At 48.3% G+C, this 17,993-nt stretch overlaps 2 protein-coding genes across 12 annotated transcripts in view; one reads left to right on the top strand and one right to left on the bottom strand.

Annotated features, from left to right (window-relative positions):
• The first annotated feature begins 540 nt into the window (after positions 1 to 540).
• On the top strand, positions 541 to 8,801 carry DYNC2I2 (dynein 2 intermediate chain 2). Its single transcript, XM_083807929.1, has 9 exons — positions 541 to 689; positions 1,414 to 1,668; positions 2,393 to 2,502; positions 4,496 to 4,653; positions 5,179 to 5,288; positions 6,013 to 6,180; positions 6,582 to 6,814; positions 7,629 to 7,786; positions 8,379 to 8,801. The coding sequence occupies exons 1-9, from the start codon at positions 588 to 590 to the stop codon at positions 8,615 to 8,617; spliced, it is 1,533 nt and encodes a 510-aa protein (XP_083664055.1). The 5' UTR covers positions 541 to 587; the 3' UTR covers positions 8,618 to 8,801.
• SPTAN1 (spectrin alpha, non-erythrocytic 1) overlaps positions 8,792 to 17,993 on the bottom strand; it is a 51,065-nt gene continuing 41,863 nt past the window's right edge. For 7 of the 11 annotated variants that reach the window (XM_083807899.1, XM_083807902.1, XM_083807905.1 and 4 more), the window contains 11 exons: positions 17,721 to 17,797; positions 17,341 to 17,550; positions 16,776 to 17,072; positions 16,191 to 16,303; positions 15,312 to 15,329; positions 12,117 to 12,171; positions 11,378 to 11,574; positions 10,932 to 10,985; positions 10,299 to 10,445; positions 9,804 to 9,951; positions 8,792 to 9,111 (listed from right to left, as the gene is read on the bottom strand). In XM_083807899.1, coding sequence (XP_083664025.1) covers positions 8,986 to 9,111; positions 9,804 to 9,951; positions 10,299 to 10,445; positions 10,932 to 10,985; positions 11,378 to 11,574; positions 12,117 to 12,171; positions 15,312 to 15,329; positions 16,191 to 16,303; positions 16,776 to 17,072; positions 17,341 to 17,550; positions 17,721 to 17,797 — 1,442 coding nt within the window. In that variant the 3' untranslated portion in view covers positions 8,792 to 8,985. Of the gene's footprint in view, positions 9,112 to 9,803; positions 9,952 to 10,298; positions 10,446 to 10,931; positions 10,986 to 11,377; positions 11,575 to 12,116; positions 12,172 to 12,191; positions 13,469 to 15,311; positions 15,330 to 16,181; positions 16,304 to 16,775; positions 17,073 to 17,340; positions 17,551 to 17,720; positions 17,798 to 17,993 lie in introns of those variants that run through there. The other 4 variants (XM_083807903.1, XM_083807904.1, XM_083807907.1 and 1 more) reach the window with 2 other exon arrangements.

Genomic DNA, 17,993 nt, shown 5'->3' with positions numbered 1-17,993 from the left:
GGTAAGCGCACACCACGGACGCCAAGCAAGGCGGCGAACTTCAAATTTCGTTTAATAGGGAACGAGCCGGCCCCGGAGGGCTGCGGGGCCGAGGCCGGGCGGCAGCGGGGCGCTCATGGCGGCACCTCACGGGGGCCGCCTGCGGCCCTGGAGCAGCCCCGGGGGCGCGACCCGCGCGGTCCTGAGCGCTGCGGGGCTTCTGCGAACAGCAGAGATCTCCTCAGACACCGGGGCTCTCCTCCGCCATCACACCTCTCCTAACGCACCGGCTCCCTCGCGACGCCCCCGCCCGCGCCATCTTAAGTCCTGGCATCCCCTGCCCGCACCGCCCCTCGTGTCTCCAGGGGCGCCCGCCGGCGCCCAACGTGGAAACGGCCGCACGGAATGAGAAATCCCTGCCCAAACACCACGGCGGGCCCGTCCCCAGCACACCCGCGGCTTTCCCCAAGAAGCCAGCCGAGGCGCCCGCAAACAGCCAACCCGCTCCCCTCTCCGCCACGAGCCCTCGGCGCCCTTCCCCAACATGGCGCTGCCGGCCTCGCTTCCCGCCCGCCGTGACGTCATCCCGCAGCGCCTCTCTCGTCTCCATGGCAACGGCTGTGGGGGCCGCCATGTTGGCGGACGGGTCGGCGCCCGGCGCCGCGGTGCCGTCGCTGTGGAGAAGCGGCCGGAGCCTGCGCTGCGAGGCGGTGAGAGGCACCCGCCGGGCCCCGGGGCCTCCCCGGCCCCGCTCCGCGCCGCTGGAGGCCGAGAGCCGCCGGCGTGGCCACAGGCGGGCGGCCCCGGTGCTGACGGGGCAGCGGCGGCCCGCTCCTTCCCTGCCGGCCGGGCGCGCTGAGGGAGCCGCGGGGCCCCGGCGCCTCCCCTCCCTGCTCTCCCCTCTCCTCTCCTCTCCTCTCCTCGCCCGGCCGTCAAGGCCCGGCACCGAGACCGGGGAGCTCCCTGAGGCTGCCGGGCCCGAGCTCGCTCCAGTTCGCTGCCTCTGCCCCTTGGCAGCTTTTTATTGTCAGGCCCTTTGTGCGAATTGGCCAAGAAACACGCGGGCGGCTGCCCCAAAGCCAGCCCGAGAGCCAGTAATTCTGCGCGTGGCATCGTGCTCAGTTTCTGCTGCGGCCCGTGGAGGCTCGCTCCCGGTTTGGTTTCGCTCATCCTCTGCGCTCCGTGCTGCAGAGCTCGCTGCCTGGAGTGAAGCAGCGCCCAGGCATCTCTGCCTTGTGTCAGGTCGTGTGAAGGTGACAAACGTGTCACCAGTACCCGGAGAATTACAAGGGCACCCTGCTTTTAACCGTGAACCTGAGATGTGCGAGCGTGCCTGAAAGTCTCTGTGCAGTGCTAGAAAAAGGAAGATGCTCTGAATGCTTTGTGTGGCGCTCTCTCTCTGTTTGATTTATAGTGTCTGTCTTCTCTTCCTAGAAAAGCTGCCAGACTGGGAAAATTTCAACAGCAGAAGCTGCGGTACAGTCGCAGACCAGTCAGGATGCCAGTGTACAAACAGATCAAAGTATAGATGTTGCCCAAGCCTTCCAGCAAGAAGTCCAAGTAGATTACACTAGCCTTCTACTGTTCCTTCAGAGAGTGGAGGATGTTGTTATCAAAGAGCTGAATAAAAACTGGACAAGCCGTGCCTTTGATGGCTTTGAAGTGAACTGGACAGATCAGAACGAAACAGTAAGTTGACGGCATGCAGAGTCTTGTCATTACCCAAGGAGAGCTGGTTGCAGTGGCTCTGACTCATTTTGTTTCTTACTGCTGTGATTATTCTTGCCAGATTCTAATAACTAAAAAATACATTGTTTTTTCCTGCAGCTTTCTCCCTTGCTTTTCACTTGCCCTTGCTTGGTAGAACTATCCCTGTTAGTGACTGTTGCAGAAGCTTTATGAGAAGGAAGCCTGCAGTTGGTGTGGGCTTATCTTCAGCTCCCAGTAGCCCCTTCAGAGTGTGCCAGACTGGTTATCTAAGAGCAGTTGAAATCAGTGATTTGGCAGCTCTTCCTATTTAGATTATATTTGTTTAGTGTACTGTGTTGAGGAGTGGGAGCAATTTGTATCCGTCAGTACACGTTGGTACAGTCATTTCCAAATCATTTCTGGTGAAGCTTAGTGAGGGCTGGAATCATACAGGGGGGCTCTCATAAATTCTAATGGTGCATCCCTCCTGACTCGTCATGCGGACCCTGAAGTGTGCACTCTAAGGGAGGTAATTATGAAGGGATAGTTAATTTGGTAGGGTCACGTGCTTTTTTTCCCTTCTTTTTCACATATAATTGTATGCTACGTTGATAGACAGGAAGCCTACACTGTAGCCATATGACCATATCCAGGGGCATGCACAGATCTCATTTCTCTCTGTTCAGAGATTATTGCTTCAGTGCTTGAATTTGATCTCTTCCAGGTGCTGTGTTTGCATACATTGTCATACCCCGAGGCTCAGGATCAACACCTGCAGGTTACCAGCGTCTCGTGGAATGCAACTGGATCCGTTCTTGCATGCTCGTATGGCCGGTGAGTATCTGACTGGATTCGAGAGCTTAACTGAGGTCACTGTGACATTTCGGGCTGACCTGAGATTTATATATGTTCTCTTCCTCTGCAGTAATCAAATAGATATAAACATACCTTGTTCATGTTAAAAAAACCACCCTTCATTCAAAGAAAACACATCTCAGGGCAGTCTTAAATTATGGCATTTATTTCTTCTACTTTTTTCCATATAAAATGGATATGTATGCTTGTACTGATCTGTTTCTAGATAGATTCCGTTTGGAAGAGAAATGCAAACACACTTGCAAATGTAGGCGAGTGAGGTTTGAAGTACGTCCTTGTGTTTGCTGAAGATCATCTTGTTTTAATGTGGTCTCTTAGCACCCCAGATGAACCTGCCACCCGTTCACGTGTGCGCCTGGTGCCATGAGCATGTGCTAACAAACATCTAAGAATCTCTGAAACGAGGGTTGGACAAAATGTTCATCTAATCTAGTGAACGTCTGTAACAGTGTCTTTTTTCTGTGCCTTACCGTTGCCCTTACTCAGTTTTCTTTCTACTGTTGTTTCCTTAGACTAAAAGCCTTGGCAAAAAGCGTATCCACGAGTGAATGGATCGGGAAAAGTAGAACAGGGCAAACCTGTGTGCTGCTTGCCCCTTCTGCTCTCCCAGTCTACAGCTATTTCCAGATTAGAATGTGGTTTCTAGGTCTGTGGTTACCTTCAGTAGAACTCCCTGCCATGAACTTACACAGTCTTTCTGAATCTTTGAACTTCTAGCATCTACAACAGTCTTTTATAAGGAGTTTCAAGCTCAACTACACACTGTATGAGAAAAATTGCTCCTTTTATTTACTCATTATCTCTTCCAATAACAGAAATAAGATCAAGTAAAAGCAGAAGCCGGGTTCAGAACAATTACTTCCTGTCCTGGCCGCTCACTGTTCTGTAGATCTCTGTCCTCTGTATCAGCGCTGTGTAGCAAGATGTAACGTCGCGCTGGTCAACGTGCTAACAACAGGGCACAGGTACTGTATGAAGGCCCCTGTCAGCTCCCCAGGGAGCTCTTTACCGTTACCCTTGTGTGTCTGAACAGCTTCTCAGATGTGCCACCTCGAAGTACCTTCCTGGCAGAACCCTTTACCTTCAGAAAATGCATTGCATTACAGCTGTGATATTTGCTGGGAAGTGGAGTGGTAAATATGCACGTGTCCTGGGACTTCTGCTTTGGGCAGATGGCTTGTGGCAGTCATTATTTGGGGTTGGTTCTGCTCGCTTACGTTTTGGTAAGCGTGCAGTGAATGAACCAGATAGAGATAACAAAGAAAGCAGGGTGGCAGGTGTCTTTTAGTAGCCCAGAGAAGTAATGCGTGAGAGCCAGTTGTGGCCAAGAATTATTATGGGCATGAGACTGAAGAGAAATCTGTAGAGCTGGGGTGCGTGACGTGATTTGTGCAGGGTACTCACCACCATTTGGGGGTTGTGAAGAAGGATCTCTGTTCCCATGGAGGCACCCGGACTTCAAATCATGCTGCCTAGCTCAGGCCAAGCAGGACTCAGTAAGTCTTTTAGCCCCTGTCACTCCGCCAGGTAAGATAGTTCCTCACGGTGCGTTCTCAGACCCTGGGTCTTTGAGTGCTTGTTTAGAGGAAGAGTGGCTTGCAAATCAGCCTGCCTGCATATCAGCAGCAATTTGGGCTCTCTGGATTTTCATTCCCAAGTATTCATAGGAACTTTCTGTACGTGCTCTTTAGTTGTTCCCACTATTTGAACGGCTAGTAGATCTTGGCACAGTGAATCAATGTGAGATTTCCTGGCAGGCACTTTGTTCAGTCAGTGCACTGAAATGCACCGTGTGTATACGAGCCTACAGAGACATTGCATCACCTTGAGCTCAGTTTTCCTTCTACCCGCAAAGCAACAAGTGTATAAATGATCAGGACATATCAGAGCTCTGCTTGGACTAGGATTCGCCTCGTATCAGACAAGTAAGATGTAGCTTTCTCTTCTTTAGGTTGAATGATGGGGACTGGAGCACAGAAAAATCCTACGTTTGTACTTGGAATCTGGACAGAAGAGGGCTGGATCCGCAGCGCCCTGACCTAGTGGTGGATGTTCCCAGTTCTGTCCTGTGCCTGGCTTTCCATCCCTCCCAGCCTTCACTGATAGCTGGTAGGTTCGATCTTACGTGAAATACACCCTCGGTTTTTCAGCTTGGATCAGTTTTTTCCTCTTTCTCACCTCAGCCTAAGATTCCTGGTAACAGCAACAGTATTGCAGCTCCGCACCCGGAGGAACCAACGCTGACAAATGCACTTTGGCTTCTGAACTGGGAGTTGGAACTTACCGCATTTTTCAGTGACATCTGCCTTTATATCAGAGAGAGAGAGGCAAATTCAGCCCTAGCTGCGAGTAGGAGGCGTGTACTTACTTTGGTAGAGATGCATTCTCTTCCACCAGAGCTGACTGTGCCCTCTATGGCTGCCTTTGAAGTTGTTGGGCCTGTTTCCACCAGAGCTTCATGGCTGCATCTGGCACACTTCAGGCTGAGGGCTGCAGTTCCCAGGACACCGGTCATGCTGGCAGTGAGAGAAGTTCCCCCAGTTCTGTTCTAGCAACAGAGCAAACTGCCCACGGCATTGCTCGTGTTGTGCACTATTAGATCTCACGTGTTTATTGGGATCTTTTTCCTCTCAGGTGGCCTCTTCAGCGGGGAGACAGTGGTGTGGGATACCAGCAGAAGAGACGACCCTTTGATCTGGAGGACAGGGCTGACTGATGACACTCACACTGATCCCATCTATCAGGTGAGAGAGAACACCCACAGTAGACGTGGCTTGGGGAGGAGAGAGTTGGCACTGCTCTATTTTATGCCTTCATTTTTTGTTCATCGTATCGGTACTTCACCTGAAGCTCTCAGGCCACTATGTTCTTCTGTTTTGGTTAACTTTTTTTCCGCTGCTCTAACAACTGAAATGGCAGTTGTTGTATCAGACACGGTCTGAGTAAAAATAACTTCTTGTTGTTCAGGATAATTGAAGAGTAGGCCTGTTCCCATGCTTTACCTGTTCATTGGTACAAAGCCAAGAGGAAAGTAGTAAAGTATCACTGCTCCTTAGCTGGAAGCTTAAAGTTGCACAGAGTCACAATTTGTCATGCAGTCTGGCTTCCTAGTGGTTCTTCTTTTCTGTCTTTCTGGGGTACCGTGACTCACAGCAGTCTGTGCATTTTCTCAGCTGAAAGTTGGGAAAATGCTTGTATTTATAGCTGAGTGGAAGTGCTCTAACTACTAGATCTCAAAAATAATGACAGGAGAAACATGGAAACCAGAATTGAGCCCTGAACACCTAAGCTCATCTCTCTCCTAGCAGCTGTGTGCCAGCTCCCGGGGAAGCGGGTCTGGTACCGAGGTGACCGAGTGCCACCCAGCTCTGCTGCCAGGTTGTCTCGCAGGACAGGGGACTGCAGGCTGCTGAGGGTGGGCTTGGTTCTGTCAGTCCCCACCTGATGAGCTCCTAACGTTTGGAACAGGTGGACTGGTTACCTGATGCCAAGCACAGCAACCACGTCCGGCTGCTGAGCGTGTCGACGGACGGAAAGGTACTGGTGTGGAGGGAGGAGCGCGAAGGGCGGCTAGCCTTGGCTGAAGGGTTTGCGCTGGTGGCTCAGCAGATCCCTCGTAGCGCTCAGCTGAAGAAGGTGAGTTCAGTGGTTCAGCAAGGCCTGGTCTGACAAAAGCACTTCAGCTCTAGAGCCCGGATGGCAGACCGCGCCTTTCACACGCGAAGGGACAGGAAAAGGCTCCCCCTTTGAACACACTAACCCTTGGTCCCATCTCCCTTCCCGTACTGAAAGTCATTCCTTGGAGGACTGGCAACAGCTGAGGTTTTGCCATGGTCTAAAGTTGCTGGGATGGAGAAGAGACCTTGCTTGTAATAATAATTCACACAAATCCCATTGTGGGTGGGTGCTGCAAAGGTTGAAGGCTGAGCAGAGAACATCTCAGTTGGTCCCTGACAGGCTGGTTCACGCTGCTCTGCCTGCACCTGCGCAGCGTCACAGCCCCCAGCACTCACCACAGGTTTGCTTTTTTCCCCTAGCTCACGTGGGGAGAGGCGGCTGTGGGTGTGACCTCGCTCTCCTTTTCACACTTTGATCCCCGCGTGTTCATTGTTGGCGTGGAAGGCGGCTACTCACTGAAGTGCTCCATGGCAGCAGAGACGCCGGCTCTCCGCCAGACAGGTTCCTCGGTCCCACTCAGGGCGCCAGCAGAGCTCGCCTTCTCCCCCCACGCCGGGCCAGTGTACTCCGTGAGCTGCTCCCCCTTCCACAGGCAAGTGCTGTAATCAAACACTGGCGCTGCACCTTGGTACAGGTTACTGCCTGGCTCTAAATGTGCCTTTTCAGCTAACACTGAGGTTTTGCACGTGTACGCGTTACAAACAAGGGGCACCTGGCACTGGGAACTTGAGAAAGTAACTTCCCCTTGCAGGACGACCAGTGTGCATTGGCTCTGGTGAAGCTGTGCACTCGGGGGTACGCTGCATGAGGTCAGAACAGGAGTAACACAAAACAGCATTTGCACTCAGGCCAGTGTAGAGCATTAGCACCTTCCTTAGATCATCCCATAATACTAAAGAGCAATTTGAAGTCGAGGGCCGCATCTCAACCAAGTAATTTACTTCATCAGGGCTGAAGTGCTCTGCCCGTTACGTGGCTTACTTGTAGCTGCCTGAATTTCACTGAGACGCTCACATCCCTGCCTGCTGTTTACCCACCCTGGGAGAGGCCCCGAGCCATCTTTCCAGGAAACGCGCTGCTGGCCCAGGTCTGCGGTTACTTTGCAGGAGACAAACACGCCGCTGACAATGCCGGGCTCTATATCAGCAGTTCTCAGGCATCTCTGGCCCGCGACCCACCACACTCAGTGGACAACATGAGCCCTCATTAAACTTAATTGCGAGCGCTAACAAAGCTGTGCTTCTACAGCCCACATCCCAGAGCACAGCTTGGAAAGCGCTGCCTGAGGAAACAGCCAGGTAGTGGCAAAATAGGAATAGTGGCCAAGGTCACACCCCGCGAGGGAATTTTGTTCCGTACCTTTAGCAATAAAGCCTACCAAGTTGTTTCTGGCTCCGCCCACCCAGGAATCTCTTCCTGAGCTGCGGGACTGACAGACAAGTTCACCTGAACTCCATGCTGCAGACACAGCCCCTCCTTTCTCTTCAGTTATCCAAGAAGTACCTCTTCTGCGTACGCTGGTCTCCAGTTCGGCCGCTGGTCTTCGCAGCTGCTTCTGGGGAAGGCAAGTAACTCTGGGTGTCTAGTCTCAGACAGAAAATTTAGATTTTGTGCTGGGTATTAATTGATATGAGTCAGTTGTACTGATCAGCATATCCCACAAGCAGAGAGCAACGACCATTGTTTGTACTGTGCAATTAGTACAATGGAGTCATTTCTAACTCTAGCAAGATGACTTCAGGAACAGTTCTTTTTTTTGCTTTTGCTCATACCAGGTTGCTACAGCAGCTCCCAGGGATGGAACATAGCTAAAACTGATCTCTGGTCTCCTTGTTTTGACATTTATTTTTAGAGCTAAGAGTAAACAACAACTAAACAGGAACTTTTTCCTTAGAAAATTGCCCCAATATTTTTGAGTTAAGGAATGGAGATTTCACAAGAGTTTAGCCAGCTGCTTTCAGGTCTCTGACAGCAGAGTAAATACACACTGGCTTGCAGTGATGGCAGCTATTTGTCACAGCGTAGACACCATCAGCGGGAAGGGGGAACAGGTTAAAAAGAACATCTGTAAGTGTACCAGACTAAGCAGATAATATTCTGCTGTTAAGTACAAAGTCTGCTACCATGCAGCAGTAAGAAGTGTTTCTGTTTTACAGGAGATGTGCACCTGTTTGATTTTGCGAAGAGCTCCCAGAAGCCTGCTGTTTCCATAAAGCAGGCTGCGGCTGAATGCCCCGTGTACTGCTTGGAATTTAACATCAAGCAAACTCAGCTCTTGGCAGCAGGGGATGCTACCGGTACAGTCAGAGTCTGGCAGCTGAGTTCTGACTTTACCGAGCAGGGACCCAGGGAGGTGACTCATCTGGAGCAGCTGGCAAGCGAGGCCACAGACTGAAACACTGAAACAGCAGCGGAACCAGCTGCGGGGAGCTTGTGACTACTCTGACTCCACAAAAGGCTCCCATTCACCTGTTCCACAGCGTTGGCCTGCAAACCATGTAACTATGGTCACAGCTGGAGTTTCATCCACATCAGTTAAATTTGCATTTCACCATTAAACACGAGATGGTGTGGTTCGACCAGTAACTTTTATTGAAGCACACTGCAATGTTTGTTTTCCCTAAGAGTTTTAAGCTAAGCAGTTTAAGGTTACATCATAAAGAGACACTGATTATTGTAGAGCACAAAGAGAGAGACACATGCAGAGCTACAGTCAGCAAACGTGAGCATGTTCCTTGTAGCGTTTGGTACTAGTGTTCTGTATCAATTCACAAAGAGTGAACGTGTAAATTCTATGTAGTCGTAGGCAGAAGGAAGTTCTCTGCCTTTGCCATCCATGTAGGGCTTCATGTGAGAAATGCAGTAATCGGCTTGTTCCCGGGTCAGGTTCTGAAAGACAAAGACAGCGCTGAGGTGGAGACGGGCTCTGAGGCTGCCGCTGGGCCCAGACACGCGGCCCTCCCCCTTCCCGAGGGCACGCAGCCTGGAGCAGAACTCCAAGAAGCTCCACAACTACACCCAGCATGGAAACGTTCCGTTTCTGTGCACACTGCTTGGTTAAAGGTTGGAAGGTCTGACCTGAGTCTTCCCCCCAAAGAGAAGGCAGAACAGGTAACTGATAGGAGGAAGAAGAGCAACTGCTTTATTTCTCTGCCAGCTGGCGGGATTCAGACAGGAAAAACTTCCCATCTCAGCAGGGCAGTGAGAGGAAGAGATCTCACACTCAGAATAGATGCTTAAGTTTCTCCTTTGAATCACTGTCGGGAGAAACATCTCCCCCTAGTCTCCCAAGTGATTAGAGGAAAGCACCCCGTGAATGCACTCTCTTCCCAGGCCTTTGGGGAGCTCCTGGTTTTACTGAACCCAAGTAGTTCTTGGGCAGTTAAAGCTTTTCTTCTTCCTCTGGAGAGCCAAGGAAGCAGAGGGGTAGGGTGGTTGTTCTGCATTTTGCAGGGGATACCATTGCAGGTTCAGAACTGATTCAGCTACAGTGACATGAACTTCCCATTAGCTGCTCTTTGTTAACCATCTATGAACAAAAAGCCCCCATCTGTTCCTAGGGGGCCACAACTGGTACGTACCTGGTACAGCTCCTCCTTGGTCACGTAGGGCTTCCCTTCCGAGCTGAGGGCACGGAAAGCACTCTCGATCTCCTCGCTGGATTTCACATTTTCTGTCTCCCTGCTGATCATAAATGCCATATACTCCTGCAGCGAGACGTGTCCATCCCTGCCAGTGAAACAAAACAGTGCGTGAACGCTGCCATCCGTTACTATCCAGAAGACTGCAGTTGCATGCCCTCCCGAGAGAGGGGCTTTAACTTCCTGGGAGCAGCAAAAGTTAACACAGGAGGCTACATCAATACCAGATCATTTTTTAAGCTGAATGTCTTCTTCACAAATGTCAGTCTTACCTTCATGAATACTCTTACATGAATTACCGTGAAAACAACCATAGCATCTCCACAATAAATGAAAGCAAAGCTCTCGGCCTGTAAGAGACTTTGCAGCTAAACCCCACAGAAGATACTGATACCATAGCCTGCAGAAGAAACACAGAAGGTCCAATCCACGTACCTGTTGGGATCGACAGTGTCAAGAATAGACTCAAATTCGGGGTCTGGCTCTCCTTCCTCAACCATAGGCAGGTCGTAGCCAAGGGAGCGCAAGCAAGACTTAAACTCCTGGTGATTAAGTCGTCCAGATTTGTCCTTGTCAAAGTGCCTAAAAACACAAAACCAAAGCTCACGTTCTTAAGTGTCAAATTGTCGAGTAAGTGATTGACAGCTACACGCTGGGCTGAAAACTAGAACATGATAACCAGCCCACCTTTCTGGACAAATGAGGTTGAATCAATACACATTTCCTATCTAACATACATAAAAATGAAAGCACAAATTCTTCACTTTGCTTAAAAAGCATCGAAAAATGACTATATTCCCATCTGGAATTCACTGGCACTCCTGGTTCCTACACCGCCGTGCCCACAAGTGAGCGTGCCCAGGAAAGCCTCGTGTGGCTGCTCCCGGCCAGCAGCGGGTGTATCTGGATCTCTGCCATCTGGCAGAGACGAGAGCAGCTCGGCACAAAACTGGGCAGACAATAAGGGAGCTGCAAACAGAGCAGTCAGAGAATCCTGTGAACAGGGGCCATCCACATGCCAGAAATATCTCACAAGCATTCCTCTGGCATGCGTTTCCTGCCACTCACTTGAACATCATGCTGAACTCCTTCAAGGCCTCCTCAGTGACTCCAGTCGTGTTTCTGCAAAGGAAGAAGCAAAGCTTGTGAACAGTTCCTGAGCTGCAGAGCTCTGCTGGGGTCCCAAACCAGTCAGCTGCATCAAAAGCTGAGGACACGTGAGCAGACAAAACATTACATCGTCACAGCCCAACAGAATAAATCAGCTCCTGCAAGACATCATTGCTAACGGCCAACAGGAACCATTTCAAAGACTGCTAACTTCATCCCGCTGAAAGAGCCGGGAGGCGGTGGAGATTGACAAGCAGCTCTCTAGGCTGCCACACACGAGTCAGAACACAGCAGAGGCTCAGCACTGTCACGCAAGGCTCATTTCCAGACACACAGATGTGTCTCCTCGTTTATCCCCCACCCAGGCTAGGCACACTTCACGCTGCACGCGGGGTAGGGAGTACCGAGCTTGGATCTGCTGTTCCAGGTTGTGCTGCATTCTCATCCCCAGCTGGTCAAGCTGGTCCCACTGCTGCGCCAGCCCCACGGTGCTGTGCTCCGTGTACTTGTTGTCCAAGATAAGTGCCTCTTCCATGGCAGCTCCAAGGTCCTCAATCTTCTTCAGCTGGCTCCTCATAGCTCGGATCTCCTGGTGCTTGCGCTGCAAGGAGGGAGTAGGAGGAGGAAATCAAAGAGTGAAAAAAAAAAAAAACACCTTAAAATGAACATGCGTAGAACATGGGCTGGCAGGGGAGGAAGGTTTATATTCTGTCTGCTGGTACAATATATATATACATATATACACACACACGCACACATATACTGGGATTTGTAAATAGTATTCAGAATAACCTCTTTGTGCATGTTGTTGGAAACCAACAGGGCTTGCAAGCCAGCTCTTGAGACAGAAAGAATAAACTCTTATTAGAAAACATGCTCAAAATATTGTATCCTCTTTGCCCTACCCCAGCCATTTAGAAAAAAAGATCAAAAAGGAAACCTTTACCAGAGTGCTGTTTAATGGCTTGGGATGTAAGCAGACATCAGATATGTAAATAGGTAATCCCAAAGGTTTCTTCAGTATTCAAAATGTATAAAATCAATAAGATTTTACTATATAATGGCACACATTTTCATTCCCACCCGGTGCTCCCAAGTTACCACTCAGGAGAGGTGTTTTAGAAATCGGTGAGCATCGCTTACTTTAGTAGCTTCCAGCTGCGATTCCAGTGTTCCCGACTCCTCCACCATACAAGACCTAAACACAGAATCACAGTGAGAGCGCGCACTTCTCCCGTAAAAAATGGCAGGTGGGGCTTGAAATTAACAGTCCTTCCTTAAAATTAAAAATCCTTACAGCAGTATTATTCTCCTGTAAATATTTAAACACCGGTTTTGTGTTTTGTTTATTCTGACTCATCCTCTTTCAGACAGACACATGTACATCTTGTTTGATTCTTATTTCTTTATATAGTTAATTTCTAGCCCCATTTAAAAGGCAACACGATCAGCAGCCACACTTCATGCCAGATCCAAAGCACCCACTTTACTGGACCTAATGAAATTAGAAACTCGGTGCAGTCCCACCCCACTCCACCGTGCCCAGCACACACACACACGAACTACAGGTGATTCACCGGGGACAGGCTGTATTAGCCAGCAAGATACAGGAGCTCTACAGAGGTGTGTTACGTGGGGAGAAAATGGGGGAAAAGACCTTGAAAACTATTGGCTTGGTTTAAAAGTAGTCTTAATACAGCATAATCACTGCAGAAAACGATAGGTCTCCCCTAGGCAGCAGTGGTTGATGGAAAGTTGCCTTTCCTGCCCACCTCTCCCATCCTGCACCCAGGGAAACTGAGGCAGGGCCACTCCTCTCAGCCCAGTTCCACGCTGAGCGCAGCAGCCCCCTGCTCTAGCACACGCTGTGGTGATGGGCTCCAAGATCTGCTTCATGTGGACTAGCTACGGAAAGTCTCGGGATGTTGCTTCTTTCCCCCCGAATCCTACATAACCTTTAAGCAGCAGTGTTCAGGAACCTCTGCCCTTCCAGCGGGTACAGCGAGAGCTCTTACTGAATGACCTGTGCTTGGACAGCCAGGCTGGGCGCCGTGCTTTTGGCTCTGCCATGTCTAAGATCCTGTCCCTATAACCAGGTTCCCACCGAGATCTATCCTACGTGCTTTCGAGCTTCTTGAGGAGGGGATTTCAAGTGCTGAATCACTCTGCAGCAATGAAAATGCACCAAACACCCGGGTGTCTCTCACCACAGGGTAAAGGCTCAGATTCAATGCGTGCCTAAGGAGATGAAGCGCGCGCCCAGAGCCCTGAGCAAGAAGCAGGGAACCAACCGTGGAAAGGAAAGAGTCAACAGGGAAACAAACCTCCAAGCATCTCTAAGCTGTGAAAGTTAGTTGGAAGGAAAGCGAGCCTTGGAATTAAAGAGTGCATTTGAAAACCAAAGTGAGGTAAGAAAATAAAGAGGAAAAAACCTTCCAGATAGATCATCCCCAACTTCATACTGATAGACACGAATGACACGACGATATGCTATGCTAGTCAAAGAAAAGAAACCAAGTAAATTCCAAAAAGGAAGAAGAAAGAACAGAGGAAAGAACACACCCAAACACGGCCACTGCAGTGGAGCCACACTCCAAGCTAGCACCACCTTGCAGCAAACGTAAGCCATTGCTTAGTGAAATAATTCAAACGCGGGTCGCACACACACAACTCGGTTATTTTTGGGTAAATCGCACAAAAGGGAGGGTCACTAAAAAAGAACTGAAGTTTTGCAGTTAATTCACCTACTGATTCTGTAAAGGCATTTTTCTTTCTAAACTCATCTTTCTCCCTCACTGCAGGAAGCCTCCTCCAGGCAGCACCGGGCACGCAGAAGCCGCTAGGGAGCACTGAAAAGCCAGGTGCACGCAGGGCAGCTGCTACCTTGAAACTTCTCTGAAGCTCAGCTTTCCCTCTCGCCAAGGCATTCTCAGTGCAGCCAATGCCTCTTTGAGCTAAGTCTGCATTTTTAATCTATTCACGCAGAATTAAGGACAAACTCTGCCTTGCGTATCAGCAGCCTTCTGGTAATTTGTTCAACAAAAGAGCTTGGCATGGTGATCTCGAACTCTGACCCCACGTCTTTTAGTAAATGGCCCTTTCTGTTAGCTCGTTCTTGGATACCAGAACTAATTTACAACACTGCTTCACAAAGGAGCAGAGAATTCAGCATCCGTTCCAGGAAAATCTGCTTGGTTCCATTAAACTGTACAACAAAAATGGGGCAAATTATTTTTATCTGGCAGGAACAGCAGAACACAAGACACTGTGGTCATTACAGAGCACATAAGAAGCACAGTTATCTGCGAAGAATTCCACCCTTTTATTATGAAAAGCCTTCTATCTTCATGAGAAAGGTCCCTGCCTCCTCTCTAGCACATTACACAGGGCAGACGCCCAGGCTTCTGTGCCAGGCCCGTACAGTATTTGTTAACATTTCACATTATGCCTTGTTAAAAAGCTTCTATCACGTTGCAGATTTTTAATACTGAAGAAATGTAAGTGGACAGACATGCTCTCAGAGGTTTTGGCAGTCTGAAGACATTTAAAAATTTTATTGTTTCCTTTCCACTACTTGACAAACCACCACCATGCATCCTCAGCAGGAATTATTCCCGTGGACACAAGTGGACATAAAACTGCAGGCATCCAACTGCCTGCAAAGCCAGGCAACGTTTGTGGGTTCGTGTTGGAAGGTTTTGTTTCTTCTATCAAGAATATGATCTCTGTGGGGTAAGCACCTATTCTGAGTATGGTTCAGCAGCAGATTAAAAATAGGCAGCTCGTTTTTGCATACTACAGAGTTTTAAGATAGGTAACTTCAGCATAGCCTCTTCATAGGAACCTTTCTTCCTCCTTTCAAAACAAATGGTCAATACTTTGGAGCTTTAATTGTTCTGAGAACAATTATAATGGAAAGGTCTATTCCATTAAACCAATCTCTGAATGCTGGAAAACTAGCTTTGTCAGCTGTTTTCCAAAAGCATATGAACGTGCTTATTCTATGTTCTCCCATATCTCATCAAATTAAGAGCCTTTTCTTGTGCAAGCTCTCAGAGAAAGGAAGAGCAAAAGTTAGGACTTCCACGGTATGCCAGTGGCTTCCCATTAATAACTTCCTCTGCTTTTGACTAGGAAATAATTATGTTTCTGTTGGTTTGTACTTAGTCCACTCCAGAATCATGTTTCCTGTGTCTGTGCACCTCAGCTCCAGATTGCTCTTTTCAAATAAAAGGGGTTTCAGTGCAGCTCTCACAAGCAATATCACGACAGAAGAACACACACAGATAGAGCAGAACACGTCACCAAATTTGTAAAGATATAAAATTCAATACTAACCCATCTAGCAGGTAAGTCCTGTAGAATGTGAAGATCCAGACATCAGGCAGCAGGACAGAGACAAGACAGTAAGAGAGGGACAGCGATTTGGGTGGGAAGCAAACATCAAAAAGTTAAAAATCATATTTAAATTTCGGTATTTCATGAAGACACATACAGAACTATTTGTAAACACACAGAGACAGAGAATCACAGGATTACACGAAAACAAAACTCACCTCTTCTGAACCACAACCCCTGTGTGTCAGAACTGGCTAACAGCACTCTGAGCACGGTTACCTCAGTTTTCTAGAAACACGCTCTTCAGTTCACTGCAATTCTCGACCTTGAGATTTCTTTTTTAATTTCTAAAGCATCTGTTAAATCTGTACTCCCTCTTCCCCAGGCACGGATATTATTAGACAGCACCCCAAAAAGGTGTTTACAACGTAGTCTTCAGTTTTTTTCCACAGTTGCTTTCTCTACTGAAGTTCTAATGAGATTTCTAATATACTAGTGAACACAAAAAGGCATTAACAGAAAGGCCATGAGCACTTCATACAGCCCGCTTCTAGCTGTTTGTTCCTTGCCCCTGCCAGTTGCAGGGCAGACTAGTTCAGGAGTAACTGGAGGACAGACAAGTCCTGGATAACTGGAATCACTACAGAAAAACGAATACAGAAGCAGAAACATTTTTATAGTCTGGCGTTTCAGGGCTTTCCTCTCCCCTGTGGCAAATGGGGCCTTCCTCAGATCCTAACTGCAGGAAATGAACAAGAGACCATCAGCTGTTTTTCAGCAGGAGGCATTACAACTTAGACTGGCCAAGGAGATATTGGATGGATACAATTATTAGCTGTGGAATTCTCTAAGGGTTGCTCCCGGGAAGACAAACTATACCTGGTCTCCTGAATCCACTGATGGAAGGCATTAGCATGCTGAGCAAACTCCTGGCGCAACTTGTCATTCTCTTCCTGCCTTCGCTGTTCCTTCTGCAACTCCAATTCACGTTCCTGAGAAAGGAACAAAAATTATTTCAAAAGGGGAATACGTGACTGGCTTCATTGTGCATCAGAGCAAAACCAGCACTGCATACCGGTGCAATTCTGGAGGTAAAAACAAGACTGAGGGCTCAAAGAGTGTCCTGGATATCTAACCAAAATTGCTTAAGATCACAACACAGAACACTCCTATCGAAGTCCTGAGAAACAGAACTGAAGCAGCAGTTACTTTACCATATAGCATGGATGTTAAACTTACCTACTCTACAGTTAAGAAGTGAGGGATATGAGTCTTTTTAAAGACTGCAGGTGGAAGACCATTGAAAACAACTGAAAAATTAGCTAGTGGATATTTTTCTTTGCTCCCAAACTTTGAGATATTTTCACTTGTAGTATAGTGACAAACTCTTGTACTGTTTATCTTTGGGGACAACTTCCAGGGAGGACTTTAAAGGTCACAAGCTATGAAGAGATCAAGACTTGCCTTGATAATTTTCTGCAGATTCCTCCAAGTTTCTTCAAGAGCCTCCATAGTAAACCAAGTGTAGGGGTTGGAGGCTACACGGAAGCTCTTGATCTGGCGGTCAAGCTCTGCCAGCTGGTTGAAGTCAGCTTGGGCAGAACTGAGCGAAGAACGGAAAGCATCATGAGCTTCTCGCAGTGCTTTGATTTCTTCCAGCGAGTTACAGCGCACAGGATCCGTCAGGTCCTCTTCAGCATTCTCAAACCAGCTGTTGAAGGCAGATGCCTTCTTTGCAAAAGTCAGGAACAGATCCTCAACCTTGAAAAGAGGAAATAATCCAGTTGGTCAGTTCAGTTACGCAGCAAGGCAAACACTGTATATGAGGTGATCTGGAATTAACAAGCCTAAGTGGTAGTTTGCCTTTATTGCTTATTTCTTGCAAGTGTCTTAAAAAATTCTTAAGGAAGTTTCCATAAATATTGTCTCCAAATAGAAAAGCTACATAAGCTGCAAGTGTTGTTTGTTTGTTTGTTTTCCTCCAAAGAGAACAATTCCATTTTTGTAGCCTCGTGGTTTGGCTACTCACCTTTCTGAAATGCTCCTGAGCCTCCAAGAGTTTCTTTTTCCTGGCTGCAGAATTGGCAAGTAGCTGGTTCCAGCGTTTCATCAAGGAAGCATGCCGAGCCTCGATGGCCTTTGATTGGATGTGTTTGGCTGCTAGCAGCTGGTCTTTCAGAGCAGTGATGTTTGCAATTCCCTCCTGCTGGAAAGCCTGAAGTCCAGCATCAAAAGTTTCCTGAAACATTAAAAAAGAACAAAATATTTTACATTGAAATATATGCAATGTATCCTATGAAAGATATAGGAATGAATAAATAAAAATAGAAATATAAATATCATTTATTGCAGAAGCGTTCACCTCCTCTCTCCATCCCTTTACAGGGTAGAAGCAGCATTAGCACTAACCTGCTTGGTGAGTAATGTCTGCACAGAAGAGAGGTCACGTCCATAATCATCTGTCTTCAGACTGTTTTCCTTCTCACCTTGAAAATGAAGCAAATTCATTAAAAATGTAAACATCTCTATCTCAAATGTTCCTTCCATTCCAAACTGGGGGAAGGCCCTCTGGGCCAATAGAACAATTACCCCCAAAGCATCTACCAGGCATGGCACTGCTGATTGCTTCGGGTGTAGGTCTGCTCATTACAGCACCATATGAGAAGCTATTTGAAGCCTTTT

The sequence above is a fragment of the Anser anser genome (genome assembly GCF_964211835.1).
Source record: "Anser anser genome assembly, chromosome: 21".
Lineage (NCBI taxonomy): Eukaryota > Metazoa > Chordata > Aves > Anseriformes > Anatidae > Anser > Anser anser.
Note: the sequence above shows the minus strand (reverse complement) of the source record. Positions and strands in the feature narration are given on the sequence as shown.